Source organism: Mixophyes fleayi, chromosome 1 (assembly GCF_038048845.1).
Source record: "Mixophyes fleayi isolate aMixFle1 chromosome 1, aMixFle1.hap1, whole genome shotgun sequence".
In the NCBI taxonomy this organism is placed as follows: domain Eukaryota; kingdom Metazoa; phylum Chordata; class Amphibia; order Anura; family Limnodynastidae; genus Mixophyes; species Mixophyes fleayi.
Genome location: NC_134402.1, coordinates 131673184 through 131696305, shown reverse-complemented (window position 1 = coordinate 131696305; position 23122 = coordinate 131673184). Strand labels below are relative to the sequence as shown.

Below are 23122 nucleotides of genomic sequence, written 5' to 3'. Positions count from 1 at the left end.
CTTTTTCTTTCAATTTGTATTAATAATTGAATTCCAGTACAATTATTTATGGCTGGTGACTTATAAACTCCATTCAGTACTACCCATAATGATCTACATTGCCATACTTTTCACAGATATACTCCCAATAGGCAGGTCAATAAACAGGTTCATGCACAAACTCCTCCCCTTTTCTATCTTTCCTAATCCTCCTAAACATTCTTTATCCTTCCAAATTATCTGGCTAGTTGTGTTGTTTTTTTATTTACTAATATGGTAAGGGTATGTTCTCGTAAGTGAGACTGAGTCCTACCTGGACACAGGTGCATATACATCTGTCAGGAAGCATAGCCCTTGTGGATGCTGACGGGCTGAAATATGTATTGATGAGGATAATGATGACGATCAGTAGCATTAAGTAGCCGCTTCTCATTGGCTGGTTTCTATGATATTTGTGTGTTAGCATTTCGTACATTTAAGTTTTACAACCATTGTACAAAGGAAGTTTCCGATTGCACTCATACATGGTAAAGCGACAGCTGTGGGCGTGTTTGTTCTTAGGGACTTTTGTGTTGCTTAAGTACAATCGGGGCTTTTTAGTACTAAAACTGCAAGCACACACTATAAAAATGATGTTTTCTTAAAGCTATACTCAAGAAATATTGGTTCCTACAAGGGGAATAACAACACTCATATAGTGCAGAAGAAAGGTTGATGGCAGTGTGTGTGTAAGTCATTAATTAATTATAAGAGCGTCCCACAAAATACACAATCCTTGACCCATGAAAGCAGTACTGCTACAAACAGTACCTATATCATACACACTGCTGACATAGCAGTACCCTACTCATACACAACATCATGTTTGGAAAATGTTAAATACATAAGGGAGAATAATGTATTAAATTCTATGAGCTATCTTCATTGAGAAATACGGCATATGCACTGGGACATACTCCCTGCTCTGAATTTTCACACAGCCGTATCTTGCACTGGCTGCATAAGCAGAATTGGATGTAAGTACGTTTAACGTATGCCCGATGGAAACATAATGCAGATGTGGCTGTTGTAGACATATACATAACTTGAGATGCGTCCAACTCAGCGTGTACACATTATTTTTTCGGGTGTCATGTTTTATATGTACAAGAAGACAGGTAAATCACAAACATGAAAATTCAATTTAAGATTTTTAAGTTTTTGTAAAACAAAGAACAAAACTAAAGGAGAGGAGGAGAGGAGGGAATAGTTAGAAAAGCCAAATCAGAGCAGGGAGAACCTGGCTATGGAGGCAAAGTCAAGTTGCAGAACTATCTGGAAATGAGGATGGATTAGATAAAACGATGATGTAAGAGAAAGGGGAGGCACACTGGCTGCAGATGGAGGCTCACGCCACGAACGGGGCTGACCAAGACGTTCCATGCAAGATATGTTTCAGGCTTGTGGGAGGGAAGCGTAGCGATGGGGGACTCCTTGAATCCAAGCCATCTCAGCCAGATGGAGGTGAACACCTTGGTTTGATCCAATGACGAGAGAGTGATGTAGTTCATTGACATGAAAATCTATGCTGTTAAACCATTCAACCACAGAAGATGGGGAAGTTAATCTCCATTGGACTGGGATCAGCACCTTAGCTGCATTGTTTAGATGTTTGAGGAGAGATTTTTGTAAGCAGAAATAGCTACATTGGAGAAGGCCAAGAGCCAGAAGCCAGGATCATTCAGCACATCCTCATTGATGATAGTCTTAAGGAAGTCTATAACCACGTTCTGGAAGGGAGCAGCTCCACTAGATGTGGAATGGCGAGCCAATGGCGGAGTTATGTCTCCAGCAGAATGGAAACACAGTTGTGGAGATATTGTTTAAGATGTTAGGGCATCTGAATCATCTTCATCATATCTTATATTGTGTTTCGACCATGGTGCTCAGTGAACATGCATGGAGAACTTTAAAGAAATTGGAACATGGGATCAGGTTGTGGATACTGATCAGTTCTCTATCCCATGCATTTTTTATATAAAATGCGTTAACCTCTACATGAGGCCCAGTGAGCTCACAACATCTGCCACTTAGAATAATCTCTAAATGGGATAACTGAATATGCTCCACTGCTACTGCAACTTTTCATTTAAAATTAAGTGATGCTATAATAAGACATAGTCAATAATGTAAGCTTAGGGTAATAATAAACATTGTATTTTATGTCCATGTTTCACTTTCACTTCATGGGTTTAGTTGTTAAATTCACTCTATTTTTCCCCCCAACAAACAGAATGGCTACACACCTTTACATCAATCTGCTCAGCAAGGACACACTCATATTATAAATGTTCTACTCCAACATGGTGCAAAGCCAAATGCCACTACTGCGGTAAGTTCAGTATTTTTTCATTACCTACCTTTGTTTACACCTAAATCCATGTTTTTCAGTTGTTACTTGTTAATTTCAGAAAGAGGCTCTAATTTACCTTTCAATTTCTAAAAGTTTTCCTTTCGATTTCTAAGAGTTTTAAAACATCTATTTTCCATGATGTGCAAAGCTGAAGATTATGTATGAGTTTTGTTAGGAAAAAGTCATATTAATAGTACAGGACTAATAAATCTTAATTTAGCTTTAAATGAAGGAGCAACTAGTGATGGTACACTAGCAGAATGTCATTTTATATTATAAATAAACCTATTTCAGCTGTATTGGAAATAAAAGCAATATACAGATTCTTCATAGAGCAATCTGATACAGATACCATATACTAGTTGTTCCCAAGCCCTGTCCTCATGGAACCCTAACAGTACATGTTTTCCATATCTCTTTGCTGGAGCACAGGTGTATTCATTACTGACTGACACATTGTAACAGATCCACAGGTGGTCCTAATTATCTCACCTGTGAAACTATGAGACCTAGAGAACCTGCATTGTTAGGGGGCCATAAGGACCGGATTTGGGAAACACTACCCTATACCATCTTAATATAGCTACCTTAAAAATGTTATGTACATTTGCAAAAAAAATATTGACAGGCATAATGTATTCTTAAACTCTAGCCTATATTGGGAACAAAAATACATGCCCAGTACATGATAAAAATTGCGCAGCTCTTTAAAAAAAAAAAGCATAATTGAAATCCAAAACAGATATCTAGCGAACAAAGTAACTATCTATTGTCTATTACTCAAATATTACGGACACTCAAGAAACAATATCAAAGTACTGTATAACTTTCTTTGTCGGGTATATTCACATGCATCTTGCTATACTTATTTATATGAAAACATCTTTGTTCAATTCAACCCTTAGCATTTAATTAAATCCTACCATTTCATTAAGCCTCAAAAGAGACACTGCAGGGAATCATTTATGTGCCAGAATAGCTGACAGAGGACAAAAGCTTGCAGTGGGGTAGACAAAAATGTGTACAAGCATCCTAACTACTGTCATGTGATGGAAAGCAGTCTGTAAGTGATGCACGTAAATTCCATGGTGCATGGAAACAAAGTGAGCTAGATCCAATTAATTCTGCAACTTTGATACTGCAGCAAACCACCGAAACACACACAGTTTTCTTCTACTATACCATAAAGAGAGCTTCATCCCCACACAATAAAAATAGATTCACATGAGAATCTGCAATCTCTATCCTCCACAGACTGTAACAAAACTACTGTAACCTCAGGGGACTGTGTATATATATGTATGCATGTGTATGTGTATGTATATGTATGTATATATATATATTATGTGTGTGTGTGTGTGTATATATATATATATATATATATATATATATATATACACATACATATATATATATATATATATATATATATATATATATATATATATTAATATATAATCACTTTCACAGAACTACCAGAAGCTGCAATTGTACCCCAAAAGTCAATATTAAATATACAGTAGCAAAAAACTCCCAGGTAGTGTGTGTGTGTATGTGTATATATATTATACGTATACACACACACACACACTATTTAATATTGACGTTTGGGGTATTCTTGTAGCTTCTGGTAGTTCTGTGACAGTGCCTGACATACATTCTACTGTATGTTATGTGAATTCAGAAGTGGATGTTGGCAGTCAACGTCTATATTCATTCTATTCTAGGATTTCAGGGGCTTATTTCCAAATTATTTTACTAGCCTCTAATAAGGAGGCCTGCAAATTGAGTGATTAGCTAGTATACAGTTTTATGATTGGCCATAGAGCTGGATTGGCTTTAGACACAACGTACATTCGCCAAATATTTTTTTCCTTTTTGCTGGCAAAGAAAAATGAACATACAGAGGAACAGTCATTTATGAGAGAATATATTTTCTTACATCTACTTGATATAGACCCTAGAAAATAATACAACTTATATGCCAATGCTGTGACTTGCCTTGATGCTGGGAGGCTGCCTTCTTATATCACAGCTCCCCAGCTGCACACGCACTATGTGGGACGACTCTTATGCCTGTTTACCACATGTTGTTATAGGGTGCGCTTTATTCCAAACTGGGGAGAATTATATAGTTTTATACTTAAATATATTTTATACTTATATAATACATTAGGTACTATGCTTCAAACACATTTTCACAGAAGTCCTTAATATTCCCTCTTTCAGAAATTAGAAACACTTTATGTTGGAAAATGTCTAAGATTGGAAATAATTATGCATGGTAGTTTCACTATATTCGACAAGACAGGCAAGAATATAGGTTACTCTACAGGCTACTATAATGCAAATCTGTCTTTGCTTGCCCAGTATACACCAAAGTCACATCCAACATATATTACAGCTAAACCATGCTCAGTATACAGTACATGATCATCACTCATAACACTTGCCCAATATACAGTGCATCCCTATCGTTCTTTCCCTGTGTACATAATACGCTATCATCTCAGTACAGTATAGCCCAATCATGTCCAAAATATATTTTAGTTCCTCCATATCAAGTTTGCCTTATAGTCCTGTTAGAGTACAGCCACCATAATGCTCAGTATACATTGCTGGGGCAGGTCACATGACTAGTATAGAGTATATTCTGTGGCAATTTACCATACTGTAGAGTAATGGGATGTAAATCTATTGAATGTTTTATTCATAGCCAGGGGACTAAAGTCAGGTGTTTCTGAGGTAAATAATGTATTTTAATGACCTATAGTTTCTGTTATTTTGTGGATGGTAGACTAAGACTTTCCTGTATGGAAATTACTTGTACTTCTCCTTAATGACTGTCAGATGTGTTCATGTAGCTTTATTTTTCTTAAGGGAGAACTGAGATCAGATGAATGTGATTTTTCTCTCCACTTCTGTTACAGAAGTTGACAATGGTGCTCCATTTCATAAAGTAACATTCACTTTGAAAACACATTTTAAAATATTCAGTATTACTCCATATAGTTCAGACAAATCACTATTGTCAATCCTGCATTTGGAGGCATCTTAAGTAGCTGGCTTTTAAGGAAAATTTCTGCTGGTGCGTGACAGCCTTAAAGCAGACAGAACATTTTTATGCAGAGAAGCTGGCAGATGTCGGTGTGTTGTGTTGCTATGGGGATTAAAGCTGCACAGAAAGACTTCTGAAGTGAACTACAGATTACTGTAGCGCTTTTTCCTGTGTTCGGCTCCATGTTTTGGATGGAAAGGCTGTGGCTCTCTCCCTGTGCTGTGTGAGATCTAATTGGCTACCACTTTATCATTCTCTCCCCCATTCCATCTTCCCCTGCAGAATGGCAACACTGCCCTCGCGATTGCCAGACGCCTGGGATACATCTCTGTGGTTGATACACTGAAGGTTGTCACTGAGGAAGTTATCACAACAACGACTGTGAGTATTACTCTGTTTTTAGTTTTAACAAGTGGTCGTTGTTACATTCATAGACATTCGGTGACCTCATCTTTTGTTGTATGTTTTTGGGTGGGTGTGCGCTGATAGAAGTTTTAATGTGATTTGCAATGCAACGTTATTGGGTCGAGTTTGTAACGTAGGATGAGGTTTTTTAAGACTTTCCTGTGGCCGCCCACTTCTGTGAGGGTTCTATCTCCAAACTTTGTTTCACAAGATCGCTGTTCTAATAGGATTTGAACAGATAAGATGTTTAAGCTTGTAACCAAGCATCAAGGGTACCTCAGTGTATGCAGGTCCCACACTAACATCTATGCTTCAAACAACCCTGAAATGCAGTTAAAATAAAATGTACTCATCTCTCATGTATGTAGGCTGACATGCAACAAAGGGCTGTTATATAAATCACAACAAAGTAGCCTTAAATGTAGACATTTACAAAGGATTCATGTTTTTATATGCTGCATTTCCCCTTTTTCCTGTTACTATGGGTTAAATTTCTCCAAATGCGAAACAGGCAGCTTGACATCATCTAATGCAACAGCGACCGTTTATTAGGATGATTCCACTAATCTACTCTCCTGCTGATTATCAGCAGTCCACATATTTGTTCATCTACATGTTGTAAGCAGTATTTTACTTGCTAATATTGTTTATTTGCTGTTTTTTTCACTTGGATTGACCATACAGCATTTATTGGATAGTTCACAAGTGGCGTCTGTTGACTAGATGCATAGAAAACTTTACTTTTTCCCACACCGTTTGAACAAACGCCCCTAATATTTGAACTCTAAAAATTTCAGCTGTTGCTAATCCAAATCAGCCATTGACTCCTTCTGTGTCATGTGGTTTCTAGTCTTAAAATGGCTGAAATGCTGCTAGTTAACCATCACTGAGTTAAATTGAATGCAATTAAAATACTCTTTCCCTGAGGCATCAAATACAACTTTATTTACACAACAGAAATAGAACACTGCTGACAAATTATTAGTATTTTACATGTTTTGTTGTTTTTATGTTAATGTAGCGAGTGTATTCTTTATACATTTTATTAAACGTTTTTTAGATGAAACATATGAAAGGCATGGCGTGTAGCATAATGAAGAGTTGGCTGATTGCCACCTTTCACAACATTTTCAAAGAAAACCTTGGCACAGAAGCTGCATAATTATATGGCTGTCAAATGCTTGGTTTTACTTCTTTACATAAATGACTGTAATCCAGAGCCGAGCTAACTTTTCACAAGTTTTAAACATTTGTGATTGGCCTCCTTGCATGTTTGGCCTTCATACAAGCCGTAAAGTGAGGTTCTTGCCTAATCAGTACTATTTGTATGAATCCTAGTCCCCTCTCCCCCTCCTCTGCACCAACTTCAGCGCTGCCCACCTGCCGGCTGTTATATCTGTACTATCTTTGTCTAGGAAAATCTGTCACATATTTTTGTTAAAAAGACACAAACACATTTTAACTCATCAAATGCCTGCATATATGCCTTGATAGAGCTAAAATACATACATTTAATTTCAAAGCTTTAACATAATTCTGCTATTCACAGTAGTAGATGTAATAGTAGTAGTAGTATTATAAATAGATATCAGTCAAATTGTATAAAAGACACATATTTATTGGTGATACATGCATATCAATAATAAACCTTCTAAGCAAATATATAGTTCAAAATGTACAAAAGTTCATTGATGATAAAAAAGTTCTTAAAGTGAGAGGATGTCCACTAATATCGATACTCAAAAACCCTGGTCAAATGAGTCGAGCAATCGGAATTGTCAGTGGTACTTACATCACTATTCAGCGATACACTGTATCTAGTCCTAGATGTAGGTTATGTTATCCACAGTACATTATTCTATGAAATCATATTCAGATTTCTCATCCTCAATAATATAGTTGAACTCCAAATATATGTATTATGACATTTTAATGTATTAATATGGAATGTCACATCGACGAATGATCCGGTTATGTTAAGATGTTCACAATAAATGCATGCATCCACTTCCTATTGTGTTTTACATTGTAACATATCACATCTTATGTATCTTATGTATATTGTATTGGATTTTGTATATACCACTTATTAGTGTGTGAAAATGGCAACATTTCATTAATAGCCCGCTTTGCATACAAAAGATAACAGTATGCATCATGAATCTATTTCTCTGAGGACAAGCGCCGATGTTTCTATGAATTCCAGTCAACCAATAGGAACTCGAGGTGCCCTATATTATTCATGTGATCAGTACACAAGCCAACTACAGTTCAAGCCTTGAGGAAGTCACGAGCCTGTGACGAAACGCGTTGGCCACCACGCTCATTTCTGGAAATAGCTGCGTGCTATTTCCGGTATAGATCGAACAGGCGTGCGAATAGGTATTACTATAGGTGTAATAGTGAGTGTGGATCGAGTGGGCGTGCATTGGCCACGCCCTCCTATTCGATCCACACTTACTATAACTTCGGTACACAGCAGCTGTGCAAAGCTCGGGACGTGACTCCAGCGATATTCCACCATTCTCTAGCTACATATGAAAGGACTAACCGAAAGTATTTGTGACCATCTATTAATTTCAATCAAGCATTGATCCTCCACAATTCCGATTGCTCGACCCTCTACCACACATTTGACCAGGGATTTTGAGTATCGATATTAGTGGTCATCCTCTCACTTGAGAACTTTTTATCATCAATGAACTTTTGTACATTTTGAACTATAGATTTGCTTAGAAGGTTTATTATTGATATGTATGTATCACCAATAAATATGTATATTTTATACAATTTGGCAGCCATCCATTCAGAGAACACTCATTAATGTTGTTGGCTCAAGCGCTGAAGTTTGTATTACTATTCATCTATTAACGGGGAATGGACTCTCCCCTATTTTAGCTGTTGAGTCTTAGTTGCCACTTCACGTAGTGATCTTAGACACCAATCCAATCCTGTTGTGCGCATCCCACCTTATTACTATTTCTGGACACATCTATTTATAAAAATATATGTCATGCAATAAAGCGATATTGATGCAGTATTTCATGAAAATGTCCTTAACATATTCATGTTCATTTAATTGTAGTTATGTTCTCCAGCACTCTTTTTGTACTTGTAACTGTCCAGTCCAGACTCAACATGTTCGGGCAAATGCAGAATTTCTAGGTCTAGAGGGTAGTTTCCGTATATATGTGTTTCTGAAGAGATCATAACATTTAAACCACTGGCACGTGAAGTGAATAACATTCATTATCCTGTTACAGTGGCATCTGTCAAGGGGTGGGATATATTAGGCAGCAAGTGAACAGTCAGTTCTTGAAGTTGATGTCTTGAAAGTAGGAAAAATGGGCAAGTGTAAGGATCTGAGCACCTTTGACATGGGCCAAATTGTGATGGCTAGATGACTGGGTCAGAGCATCTCCGAAACGGCAGGTCTTGTTGGGTGTTCACATTATGCAGTGCTTAGTACCTACCAAAAGTGGGCCAAGAAAGGACAACCAGTGATCTGGCGACAGGGTCATGGGTGCCCAAGGCTCATTGATGCGTGTGGGAGCAAAGACTAGCCCATCTGGTCCAATCCCACAGAACAGCTACTGTAGCACAAATTGCTGAAATAGTTAATGCTGACTATGATAGCAAGCTTTCAGAACACATAATGCATTGCAGCTTGCTGTGTTTGGGTCTGTGTAGACGTGGACCAGTCAGAGTGCCCATGCTGACCCCTGTCCACCTCCAAATGTGCCTGCAGTGGGCACATGAGAGCCAGAACTGAACAATGGAGCAGTAGAATAAGGTGCATGTGCATTGTTTATCTGGGGAAGAGATGGCACCAGGATGCACTATGGGAAGAAGGCAAGCTGGCGGAGGCAGTGTAATACTCCTGCCAATGTTGTGCTGGGAACCCTTGGGTCCTAGGATTCATATGGGTGTTACTTTGACAAGTACCTCCTACCTAAACATTGTTGCAGATCAAGTACACCCCTTTGTGGCAACAGTATTCCCTGATGGCAGTGGCCTCTTTCAGCAGGATAATGCACCCTGCCACTTGTTCAGAAAACGTTTGAGGAACATGATGAAGAGTTCAAGGTGTTGACTTGGCCTCCAAATTCCCCAGATCTAAATCCAATTGAGATGGAAAAACAAGTCCGTATCATGAAGGCCCCACCTTGCAACCTACAAGAATTAAAGGATCTGCTGCTAACGTCTTGGTACCAGATACCACAGGACACATTCAGAGGTCTTCCGGAGTTCTCCTACTGCCTTGATTGTAAAACTATAAAAATTCATTCAGTTACATTCCCATTACATTTTTCATGCCGCTACTTCTGAATTTCCACTTTGACCACTATGTGTATGTATGCATGTATGTATGTGTGTGCTTATAAAATATATATATATATATATATATATCTCATACTGCCTCACACTGTTCCCTCTCTCATACTACCTCACACTGTTCCCTCTCTCGTGCCTCATACTGCCTCACATTGTTCCCTCTCTCGTGCCTCATACTGCCTCACATTGTTCCCTCTCTCATGCCTCATACTGCCTCACATTGTTCCCTCTCTCGTGCCTCATACTGCCTCACATTGTTCCCTCTCTCGTGCCTCATACTGCCTTACATTGTTTCCTCTCTTGTGCCTCATACTGCCTCACATTGTTCCCTCTCTCGTGCCTCATACTGCCTCACATTGTTCCCTCTCTCGTGCCTCATACTGCCTCACATTGTTCCCTCTCTCGTGCCTCATACTGCCTTACATTGTTTCCTCTCTCGTGCCTCATACTGCCTCACATTGTTCCCTCTCTCGTGCCTCGTACTGCCTCACATTGTTCCCTCTCTCGTGCCTCGTACTGCCTCACATTGTTCCCTCTCTCGTGCCTCGTACTGCCTCACATTGTTCCCTCTCTCGTGCCTCATACTGCCTCACATTGTTCCCTCTCTCGTGCCTCGTACTGCCTCACATTGTTCCCTCTCTCGTGCCTCGTACTGCCTCACATTGTTCCCTCTCCCGTGCCTCATACTGCCTCACATTGTTCCCTCTCTCGTGCCTCATACTGCCTCACATTGTTCCCTCTCTCGTGCCTCATACTGCCTCTCAATGATCCCTCCCGGGCTTCCATCCTGGGCTTCACTGGCCAACCCTTTCTCACTTAACTCTTGCCAGAGCCTCTATGCTGGAAGTACACACTCCTCTCTGAGCGCTAAAATATAAGTCCATGGGCATGGCATTCTGGGGTGTTAATCTGTGTTGCGATCATAAGCAGCTTTCTGTTGCTAATCCCACTGACACTGCGTATTGTCTCTTCGAAATGCACAAACATCGCTTCAAGAAGATTGTGCTGCAGTCAGATTAGCTTCATACATGAGGCTGATATGAAGTGAAACTGTGGTGTAAGGTGGTTTCTGAGCAACAGGAAATGTCCACTGAATGCGTACCTGTTACCATACAGCATAATTTCTGTCTCATTCCACTGAACCTTACGTCAGCATGAACCTGATATGCTTAGTGACGTGCAGTGGACAAAGGCAAATTTTAAAGACCTTACTGCATCATCGGCAGTGGAGATGTTAGGGGGTTGCCATATAAAAGCTCAAATATTAACAAATTAAAACCACAGCACAATTTCTTTTTTGTGATGTCATACTTTTATTTTTGCATACCTGTGCCTAGTTCCACGGGGAAGTGCATGGATTTGTAGCCAAGGTGGCAGCATCTGTGAAGGTGAGAAAGCTTCCACCAACATCTGCTGATGAGTGTAGTTGAGAGGATTGAGGGTCCTCCTTGCTAAGTGTGGATTAGGTGCACTCATGCATCTACTCTTGCAAAGTGCAGAAATGAGCAGGATGACGTTTATTCAATTAAATAGTTAAATAGTTGTGATTGCGATTTACAGAGGTATTCCCTGCTTATGGGAGGGTACATAGTCTTTTTCTCCAAATTAACTTGCGTTCTTTACACCCTCCCAGGTCCTGGAGATCAGGGGGTAAATGTATGAACATGCGGGTTCTTCAAAACCCGCGTGTTCAGCGTGTTCGGCGATTAAATTTCAAGCGGCGCTGCATTGCAAAGGGAAACTTCCCTTTACAATGCAGCGCCGCTTGAAATTTAATCGCCGAACACGCTGAACACATGGGTGTTGAAGAACCCGCATGTTCATACATTTACCCCCAGGTGTCATATCTATACTTATATTGGGATGCACTCTGTCTGCACTTCTGTGGGAAAGTAAATTTCTAGATATATTTCAACCAGTGTAATAAAATCACACACAGGTAATAAAGACAGTCCCGACGTCCCCTCATTGTCATGATTACTGTAGGCCACAAATTGTCTAATAGAGAAACTGAAAAGTTTTAATGAATAAAGTGGTGGTCCTAAAGTGGGTAGGATGTTGGACGTGTCTATTGTTTCAGCTCAGCGCATTTTTTGGAGCATCTGCTAACCCACAAAGCAAAAAATAAAATAAAGAACTGCATGGATTAAATAAAGACATGGGTTATAGAAACAACAACAAATAAAACTGAAAAATAATACAGAAAAATAAAGCAATGTATTCAGTAATAGTTGCAGGATGACCTGTACACATCAATACATTAAAATGGACTGAGGCTGGGCAACCAGTTTTAAGAAGGCTAAGTGAATATGTTCCTATTTTATTACATTGCAAGACTTATATTCATTTTTATTTGTTTGTCTAACAGGAATCCTTCTAACTGCTAGATACTGTGTTTCGCTGTGCAAAACATTCCATTTTTCATTACAGTGGAGATTTGGATGTTACTGCCTCTACTTATGTATTAGTCTGAGAAAGTAGTAAATAAATGTTCAATGTACATAGATATCAACATCCTGTGTGATCAGTGCTGGAATAGTTTCCTCCTGATTATTTTGCCTAATGCATTATGCGATGATTCACCCTATTATAGAATGCTGTAGACTCAGTGTCATATACAGGAATACATTCTCTTGCCATTTGCTGATGTTGGTCTTGTTTGTGCAGACTGTGACAGAGAAACACAAGCTGAATGTGCCAGAGACAATGACTGAGGTGCTGGACGTTTCAGATGAAGAAGGTAGGTTCTCTGTTCATTGTGAAGTGATCACCGCGCCACGTTAATTTTTCATAGTTCTACAATCTAATGCGACAACTATGTTCATGTGATATGTGAAATATATAGTTTATGGTCAGGTAGATAGCAAATGACCGTAAAAAGCAGGGCCTGATTAAGGGATCAGGCGCCCTAGGCTAATACACTTATAGGGCCTCCTGGCCATGATAATACACAGTAGGTAAAAATCCAGGTTCCTTCACCCCTCCCCACTAATGTTTATCTTCCCGTTTTTTCGAAACTGCTCCGTTTGACTTTTTAAAGGGTCGTGGCAATCTGTGTCACTCATTTAATTTTCATTGAAAGCAGAACTATATAGCAGAATTGAGGCATGAACGAGCACTACTGAGGGCAAAGGTTGGAGGGGGGAGGAAGCCTGCTCCCGTCATCATACATGTCTCTCCTGCTCACTTATCCTCAATCGTCTGGCCGAGGATGACTCATTGGGCCTGAGTCATTAAGGCACACATACTGAGCGCATCGTGCTGTAGTTCTCAGCGGCACGTAAATCGGCTCTGCAAACTCCTGGAGTCAGCAAGGAACGGATCTCAAGATACGTGTGGTGATGACTATGGATGTAGGTTCACTCTGCTGTACTAGACCAGACACTGCAGGATACGTACAATATGTAACTGGAACATGAAATCTTAAAAGAACGCACATGAAAAAAATATTAATTAATGTTACCTTTCAATAATGTAGTCATTTATGATTAGAAATGGAAATTTTATATAGAACAAAAAAATTATATATTTTTTGTTTTCCATTGAAAAACATTAGGGTTAGGCTGTGCTTATGTCTACTGTACATACAATACATTTTTACAGTTGCTCCTGATTGCAGACACATGTTATAGCATACATACTATACTGACCCAGGACATAGACTAGCCCCTTAGCTGGTGCAAGAGATAAAGTAGAAAAACAAGAAAAACTTTCACACTCGCAGAGCTTCTTTACGACGTGGCTGCATTTGCTTGAGTTTGGCACGCCGGCATTGTGCATCAAGTACGGGCACACGCTCCTTCCCCGCCTCGTTCACTCCCCGAAATCTTAGACCATTGTAACTGTCATTTGCGTTGACATATGCAGCAGCAAACTTGCTTTCGTTGACGGCTGAGTTTCTTTGTTCTGGACATGCGCAGAAGGGAATTGCGTATGATACGCACAAAAACAGAAATGCATTCCTTAATGACTCGGGCCCCTTGTCTTCAGCCTTCACCATGAGAATACGTCAAGATTAAAACCTTACTACATTTATCTTTCTTGTTTTCTTTTTAATTTAGAACAACTGTTCTATCATTTTTAAATGAATTTCAATTTATACCTCTACCTGTCACTATTTTGCGCCCCCCCAATGCAGAGCCTTGCGTCCTAGGCTGCAGCCTAGTCAGCCTATTGGATAATCTGGTCCTGATAAGAATAATTGATAATAACTGATGCTCTGTGCATTTGTTCTGTGATTCAGCTGGGAGATTATGTATGGTCAGGCAGGGAGGCTGATGTGATGAATGATGTTACTAAGTAACTGTCTATGAAGTGAGATGAGTGAGTAAATGTTGCAGTGAAAGTGTTTGAATGTTAATAAACAATTGTGCTCACAAATATATGTACAAATTCTTGAGTCTGTGGATGAGTTGGAAGTTGAGGCTCTACAGTTACAGGCCACAGTCTACAATGCAGAAAGTCTTAGCAATTATTTTGCTTACCTTTGTTTAGTTATGCACCTCCGAACTTGCAGTTCCTCACAGTAAACATTCACAGTGTTTTCTTGAGCATGCTCTCTTTTGTTCTCCAGTCAAGCACTCAGACAATGAGCAGGGCGAAAGAGGCAAAATTAAGCTGTAGTGTGGGAATTGGGGAGGAGCAGTAGAGATCTGATGCTCATGAAGAAGTTTGAAATGTGTTCTTTCATATGTATTTTCAAATATTTATTTTCTTGATGTGCTTCTTTAAATATGTAATGTAAATTATTATTGACTGGTTTACATTCATCATTTACATTGTTACTGCTGTTTTCACATTTGCTTAGCAACTACTAAAGACACATGTCTGTGTATGAAGTTAAGGCCCCTTACCCTTCCAGCAGTCTCATATTAGCCATATGAATTTTCTTCACCACTTTTACAAACTGAAATCTGCTTTACGCAGCCATTAAATTATTTGCTGGTGAGCTCTTGTTTGATGAAGAACTTCTAATGCAAGGTATTGACATATGCAAAGTATTGGAGACCGGTGTGTTTTTGGTGTGAGCTTGATATACATTAATTGGGCGTGTTGCATTTTCTAATAATATTAAATTGTGAAGATAACATGTTGGGTGTGTGAAACTAACTTATGATACAATACTGTACTGATGCTTGGAAACTAGCAGCATTTTTGTGATCAAGCATGTTTTAGAATAAGCAATATGTTTGCTAATTATCTGAGCAATGTTTTGACTTGCCCTAGATTTTTGCCTTACATAAAATTAATAAAAAGTAGATTAATACTGTAATTTTAGTGCAAATGCATCCTTCCAGATTCTCATAGTAAAATGTGTATGTTTTACTTAATTGTATGTGCAAGCTAAAGTTTTCAGAGATTTTGAAACATACACCCAAGTGTAATGTCACACACAAGCACATGTTCACAAGGTCTCAAAACTGCTATACATAGACAACAACCGAGAGGGAAAGGCTCACATTTAAAATACTAGGGCTTTGTAGCCCCATGTAATATTATTTGTAGAAAATCTAGTACTTAGTCCTCTAGTAGTAATGAGTAGAATTACTTTATTTTCCCACTACTGGAGCTGTAACAACATCAACTCACAGATTACATTGATACTGATTAAAAGCTGGTTGATTACATAAGTTATACATCAATGCAAAATATAACTTTACAGTATTGTGGTGATTCGCCCAATGCAACAAGTAGCTTGACATCTCCCTTGGTCAGGATGGCTGTCCTCACTACTTCCATCCATGTGTTGTGGGTACCTATATAAACTTTTGGTGGCTGTCGTGGCTCCAGAATTTGATCACTTATGAGGTTCTTTTCACACTTTTGAGAACCTTATTTATAGTGGGTGTTGGCAAAATGTTGCAAAATCAAGCACTTTTTTCAGTCGTGATGAGCATCACTGGTCCCATAATTGATCTCTCGGCATTCAACACAGACTGATTAGCTAGCTCATAAATAAATATGAACATAAAACTACTATTGATTTTCCTACAGTAGCTCTGAAAATAAAAATGTCTAAAGTATATTCTAATTTTTTTTGTGTAAATATAAATATAATTGAGGTTTGCAGTGCATTTCATTACATAGAAACAACATTGTTTTTATTTTATTATGGTAAACATTGTTTGCTGGTCATTGATCTCTGTAGATGTGGTTGTTAGTCTTTTGCTAAAAGCCATCCATAGGCAACATAATACTAAAGATTAATTATAGCAAAATAAATTCCAGTGCTCAATTATATTTCATTTTAATAAATACTAATACTGAAAACAATTTTCCCAATAAAGTGTTTCTGTCACCAATGCAAGGTGGTGTCAACAATCTTTTTGAGAGTGAATCACTAATTAGCTTATGAGTTCACTAGGGATTGGTGACATCCTGCAGCATGGGGAACTGGATATTTGATCAGATTACAAAAGTGCTTCCAACATTTGTGAAAGTAATACACATTTTAAGTAATTTTTAGAAAATATAATTTCAATGGGGCAAATGGAAAAAAAAATCTCATCACTTGTCAAGTTAATCATAATGTATTGTAGTAAATTATTTTATATTAGTTTATTGCACCCAGCATTTCCAGAAATATATGACGTGGGATATTTCTAGTCTATGAAACAAGTATATGGCAAGAAATCATTGTAAATATGTGAGATATCTATTAGATTTTATACTTCTGCACTCACTTTTACAAGATGATACAATGACTGGTGACGGTGGAGAGTACCTGCGGCCTGAAGACTTAAAGGAACTGGGAGACGATTCATTACCAAGCAGTCAATATCTGGATGGCATGACCTACATGAGGTACAGCTTAGAAGGCGGACGCTCAGACAGGTAATCACATATAGCTAAATAGCCAAAAGAGGCAATTGGTGTGTTGAGAAAATGTTGTCTATGTCCAAGTTTAGTGTTATTTACATATTATTCTCACCCAAAGCTTTTGGAAGAGGTGGCGACATAACCGGGCGTTACCTGCACTTTTACCACCATTATTTAAAATAAATTATGTTTGTTTTCACATTAGTGTGTTCAGTTCATATGTATTCTTGACACAATGATTAAATACATCTTATGGTTCTGTAGTCCAAGGACGCATTACAGCAGAGGACTTGTCACCTCAGTGACTGGTCATCTTTTTGTTTAGTCCAGGCTTTAAATACTGGAGCTAAAAACAACAAAACACGCCCATCGTGTGCAATGGAGGAGCTTATTGGTTCAGCAATTAGCATGCTGAATAGCCAAGCATGTAGCCATGACCACGGCTGTTCCCCTACTACACCAGTGAGAGGTGCAATAAGCAAGTGTCTTTTCAGATACATTTCATAATATACTGGTTGGAGTTTAGATAAAAATCTAAGCACTACAAGTTTTTAAAAGAATATCCCTTAACAATAAATATTTCTGATTTTTGCCACATTGAGGGGAAGATGCTTACCCACTATCATACATGTGTATATATATTACCAATTGAGTAATACTTTATTAACCCCTTATTCAAAGTATGCATGCAGTGAATATATGTAGCACATTGCAGCTTTGAAATGTGTGTAATGTGTTGAGGAAAGAAATCTAACTTTAAAAATTCTAGTATAGCAAAGTGACAACGTTGTCATAATTGCACTCTAAATGGATTGTTCTTGTATGTGAGCGTCTTATTTGCTTATGTATGAGCTCATTCCTGCCTCCCAAGCACAGTGTTTTCCTGGTGCTTTACTGCAATTAACTTTCAGTTTTGAAAAATTGCTATTTCAAATTCAACCAGCGCTCATCTTTACAATGGATACAAATATGAACAATTACAGGTTGCTTCTAAAAATAATGTGTCGTGTTTCTGTCAAACTGATGTAGCAAACATAGACTAGAATAAACATGGAATAAACATACCTTTTTAAACAACATACAGCAAAGCTGCCATTAAGGGATTATTCCAGAGTTGCAACCTAGTACTAGATAGGATAAAAAAGAGAAATCAGGTATTCAACTATTTGAAATTTACATTTTTATATTTATTTATGAATCTTTATAGTTGCATTTGAGGTAATGTGACCTTTATTGGTTTATGAAGTAGGGCATACAGTATATTAGATATTTAGGCAGTGAGTAATAACAGGAAGATTAAGAGTACAGTTCAGAATTTTAGAAAACCAGACATTAAGACTAACAAACCAAACATCCATTCCACATCCAATGGTGCTTTACTAACCATAAGAAGTTATTTCTCACGAATGTGTACCTTGTTCTTTTTCTTCTAACAATACAGCAGTTGCCCTTCCCTTTTCATTAACCGTTTCTATATCATTCATGGCTTTTCTTTGTTTGTTTTTTTCCTTCTGTTTTGTGGATGTTTTCCAGTAACACTATGCCTAGGTAGGTATGGCATTGCATGAGACCACAATCTTCTCCATCTGCTCAGCCTCTACTATACAGCATAGATATTCCTCCATCGATGCTCTACATGTCTCCCATATCATTTCTTGTATGTTGTATATTAACATTAACTTCATGAGCATGTTGTGGATCCCATCACTGGTTTAGCCCTTTGGTTTCTAAAGAAAGTTTTTAGGTAAATTAGGTTTGTCATAAAAGCACAATGCAGAAAAAAAAAATGATCTGTAGAAATAAAATAGATATGAAATGTAATTTCTGGCACCACCAGATGATTTAAACACTAATACCCTATTCACACTGCCTAAAAAAATGGGGCAAGCTCAGACGACCTGGGTCGAGGCTCAATGGTAACGGGGTCAGTGCAATTAAATCCGGTACTTTTGCAGGGTTATTCCTGTGTCAGTCCTGGGTCACCTGCAGTGTTTTTCAACCCGAGTCTCACCGAACACCATTGGAAGGTTTAAAAAAAAAAAAAAAAAAAATCATCATCATCACAAGAGGAGCCATCAGAGCTCCTCTTGTAATGTTGCCAGGGAAACCCAGCTTGAAAAACCCAGGAAATTACAGGGGTGGCAATGTGAAAGTGGTATAAGGGGGGATTTTTTTTTTTTATTTTTTTTTTAGCAAGCCATATTTTTCTAAAGGCTGCTACTTTCCAGTGCTTGCTTATAGTGCCGGATACAGGATCTTGATCCTGTATCCAGCCCTGCAGGATACAGTATAAGTCCAGTCAAATTTACCATAGAGACAGAATTAGTTACTGACAGCTGACAGCTAAGTACACTTAAGGACATTAAATAAAGTATTCAATGTATAACGTGTTGCTGTAGCACATTTTCTTCACAATCAGACATGTGCTATAGTATTCTAAACTGTACTGGCACATGTTGCGTGAATTCCATTTCATATAAAATCGAGTTACACGCATGGAGTATAATACAAATGTGCATCTATATTACTAATCATTTTTAAGATGTTTTTGGTAGTGCACCAGTTTTGTTCGTTGCTGTATATTTAGATATGATTGCTCATGTAACATGTTTACCCAGTTGCAAACCTGGTCACATTATTGCAAGGAGTTGGTTAGATTTTTTCATCTGTGTCCTACTACTAATAATTGTCCCTTTTATAAAAAAAAATGGTCATTTATTTATAACATATATAAATAAATGACCATTTTTTGTATACATGTTTTAAAATTGTTTTATATTTATCTCCTATACTTGGCTAGGTAGGGACAGCATTTTTATTGGGATCATTCCATAACAATGTTTGTGGTGTTTCACAATTTCTTGTGACATACTTAGGGGTAGATTTACTAAAACTTTTAAAAATGAAATGTGGAGATGTTGCCCGTAGCAACCAGTCAAATTCTAGCTATCATATTCTATAATGTACTAGATAAATGATACCTAGAATCTGATTGATTGGTACGTACTTTTCATTTTTAGGAGCTTTAGTAAATCTACCCCTCAACATTGTCTCTATGTGTGTTTCTTAGTCCAATCAATTGCTCTGCTTCTGTACGATGCTGTGTGTGCTTTGCTTTCATTTTATTTGTATCCGCATCATACAGGTGGCTTTATTCCACAGTGCATGAAGCTGATTTAAATATCAACACAAACAGTATCTTCCAGGGGGATTTACTGCATGTCATTACACATGCTGTTACCGTTTGCACTATTATTTCCTTTTACATAGTTAATGAAACATTCCAGATTTTTTTTACTGTATTTACAGAAATATATGATTTTTACTAAACTATATTTCTACGATAAAAGACCACAAACCAAAATGTGCAAACATAAAGATTCAGTCTTCTAATAAGATATAATTATCCATATTTAGTTATTTTGTGTTTAATTCAAGCATAAAAAACTGTTATAGTGTGGTCTTGCTGAGGCTCAATAGTCTCCCCTGGAAGCTGCACCAAATGCTAATAGCTAATTTTTTTCATTCTCTGGCTTATCCTTCCATCTCACCTTCCCAAACCCTAACACTGATGGTGATATATATCTGTCAACCGACCAGCCTGCGATCCTTCAGTTCAGACAGGTCCCACATGATGAATCACCCTTCTTACCCCAGGGGCAGTACCTTGATAGACGACACTGTTATCATACCCCATGACCAGGTAGGTAATTCCGTTTTTTCATATTTATTCACATGTCAAACTTGCTAGATGTTCTGTCTATGACATAGACTCTATGTGCAATAGTAAAGTAGGAAGAATTCCATGGCTAAATAGTTGACATTTAGACATGGACAAAATGAAAAGAATTTATTGATTTGTGTCGATGTTTTTCTTTCATACAAATAAAGTAAAACTATATGTTACCAGAATTGTATAAAGAAAATCCAGGCTTGGACTGTTATTTCATAGACAATGAAATTGAAGTATAATATTACTTATTTGTCCTAAATTTTTATATATCTTATTTAGCTTGCAAGTTGTTGTTTTTTTTTTCAAAATAAGTTTTTAGTGGGTTTTAAGAACACAAACAGGTTGTATATGCATTGTCAAGTTGCTTTGGTTGGTGAATTGTAATGGTAATATAGCATTATGGCACCAGGCCAATTGGAGATCAAATATACAAAAAAAAATTCCAACCATTTATAGTATCTGCTAATAACCTAATAACATAACACAAAGACGGGGGAGGGGGAGGGTAACAACATTAGGGTGTGGTGGGGTGGGGGGATAGTTATAATGAATACACTTGCTTCAGAGCATCCGATTAGGTCTTGAGTGACCGCACATGATATATAGAAGACTGAACCCACCAAACCTTATGAATCCAGTATTCAGATGTGTTTACAGGTTCAACAATCAATTAGATTGGTCAAGATCGCAAACTCTGTGGAATTTATAAAGTTTAGCCAGGGGCCCCATATGGCATATTACGTTTCAAGAGAGTCCATTGCCGACAGGTACATTTCATCCATAGACCTGTAAAGCTCTAATCTATTGGTCCAGTCTCGAATAGTAGGTGGGGTGGTGGTTCTCCATCTCACTGTAATTACTGCCTTAGCTGCAGATATCACAAATTTTAATAAAGATTTTTTAAAACAGGATATAGGCATATCTGTTTTGTTAAGGAGCCAGAACACCAGGGTGTCAGGTATGGCTTGGCCAAGCAGTTTCCGCAAGATGCGTATCACTTGGGACCAGAAAGGTTGTAATATGGGGCAAACCCACCAAATATGGGGTAGGGAACCAGATCCTTGGGTGCATTGCCAGAAGGTGCTGGGTACTCCGCAAAAGATTTTTGAAAGATTTTCGCCACACGTGTTGGGCATCTATACCACCTGGTGAGAACTTTGTAATGGGTTTCTAATATCGAAACATTAGGTGAGCATGCATGAGTTTCTTGGAAGATTTTAGACCAGTTAGTGTCTTGTAATTCCATTCCCAGTTCCTTTTCCCAATCTTTGACGAATTTCGGAGGGGACCTAAAAAGATGTTCAGCTAAATGCTTATAGATAGTCGATAGGGAGTGTGGGGGGCAGTGTGATCTGCTGATAAGGGATTTGAAGACCGTCAAGTTTCTAGTGGTGTCTTTGGAGTCCTGTCAACAGGAGGTGTTTAATCTGCCGGTACTTCCAAATCTCTATATCGGGTAAGTCCCATTTGGATTGTATCTCTGCAAATGAAAGAACCCCTGTGGCTCCCACCAACTGGCTGAGACGGTGGATTCCTGCTTGCAGCCATGATTTGAATACTGATGAAGTAGCTCCTGGGGGGAACATTGAGTTGTTGCATAGTGGAGTTTGTGGGGAAATTGGTGAGGAAATGTGAATTAGAGTTCTGAGCTTGGAATATTTCGCTTAGGTGGGTCCCACAATAAGAGGAGGAATCTTGGGTATGTTGGAGAGCCAGAGTAGTGTAGCACCAGGGGATTTAATGAACAGTGATTCAAACTCAACCCACTGTTTCTTCCCTGCCTGGTTGGTCATCTCCATTATTCTGGTCAATATTGTGGCATCGTAGTAAGAAGAAAAATGAGGGAACTGGAGACCTCCTAATTTTTTGCATCTAAATAAGATATCATGTTTAAATCTAGGGCATCTCCCACTCCACACAAAGTCCCGCACCAGACGTTGGAGACCCTGAAACCATAAATCAGTTATATGAATTGGTATTGTCTGTATGAGGTAAAGAAGTCGAGATAGAACATTCATTTTAATTATATTGACCCGACCTGTCCATGTAAAATTCTTGCTCTGCCACTCTCACAAGTCAGCTCGAAGATTGCCCAAAAGTGGTTTGAAGTTGAGGTCGAACAAGCGTGAAGGGTCGCTAGAGAGCGCCACGCATAAATATTTCAGTTGGGAGGGGTGCTAAATAAAAGGAAAGGCATGTTTTAGGCCTTCCACCATTGAAGCCGGGTCTTGATGTTCATAGCTACTGATTTGCTATAATTAATTTTAAAGTTAGATAGCAAGCCGAACTTTTGAAAATCTTTGACCAAGTTAGGTAGAGAGACAACTGGGTTGGTAATAACGGCCAAGAGATCATCTGCCAATAATGCAGGTTTGTGTTCTCTTTCGCCAACCTGTATACC

The 23122-nt window shown here is 38.3% G+C and overlaps 1 protein-coding gene across 22 annotated transcripts in view; it reads left to right on the top strand.

Annotated features, from left to right (window-relative positions):
* ANK2 (ankyrin 2) overlaps positions 1–23122 on the top strand; it is a 202091-nt gene that overhangs the window by 103879 nt on the left and 75090 nt on the right. For 9 of the 22 annotated variants that reach the window (XM_075200386.1, XM_075200382.1, XM_075200381.1 and 6 more), the window contains 7 exons: positions 2252–2350; positions 5712–5810; positions 12837–12909; positions 15096–15149; positions 16862–17003; positions 18522–18536; positions 20604–20691. In XM_075200386.1, coding sequence (XP_075056487.1) covers positions 2252–2350; positions 5712–5810; positions 12837–12909; positions 15096–15149; positions 16862–17003; positions 18522–18536; positions 20604–20691 — 570 coding nt within the window. Of the gene's footprint in view, positions 1–2251; positions 2351–5711; positions 5811–12836; positions 12910–15095; positions 15150–16861; positions 17004–18521; positions 18537–20588; positions 20692–23122 lie in introns of all 22 variants that reach the window. The other 13 variants (XM_075200383.1, XM_075200371.1, XM_075200374.1 and 10 more) reach the window with 2 other exon arrangements.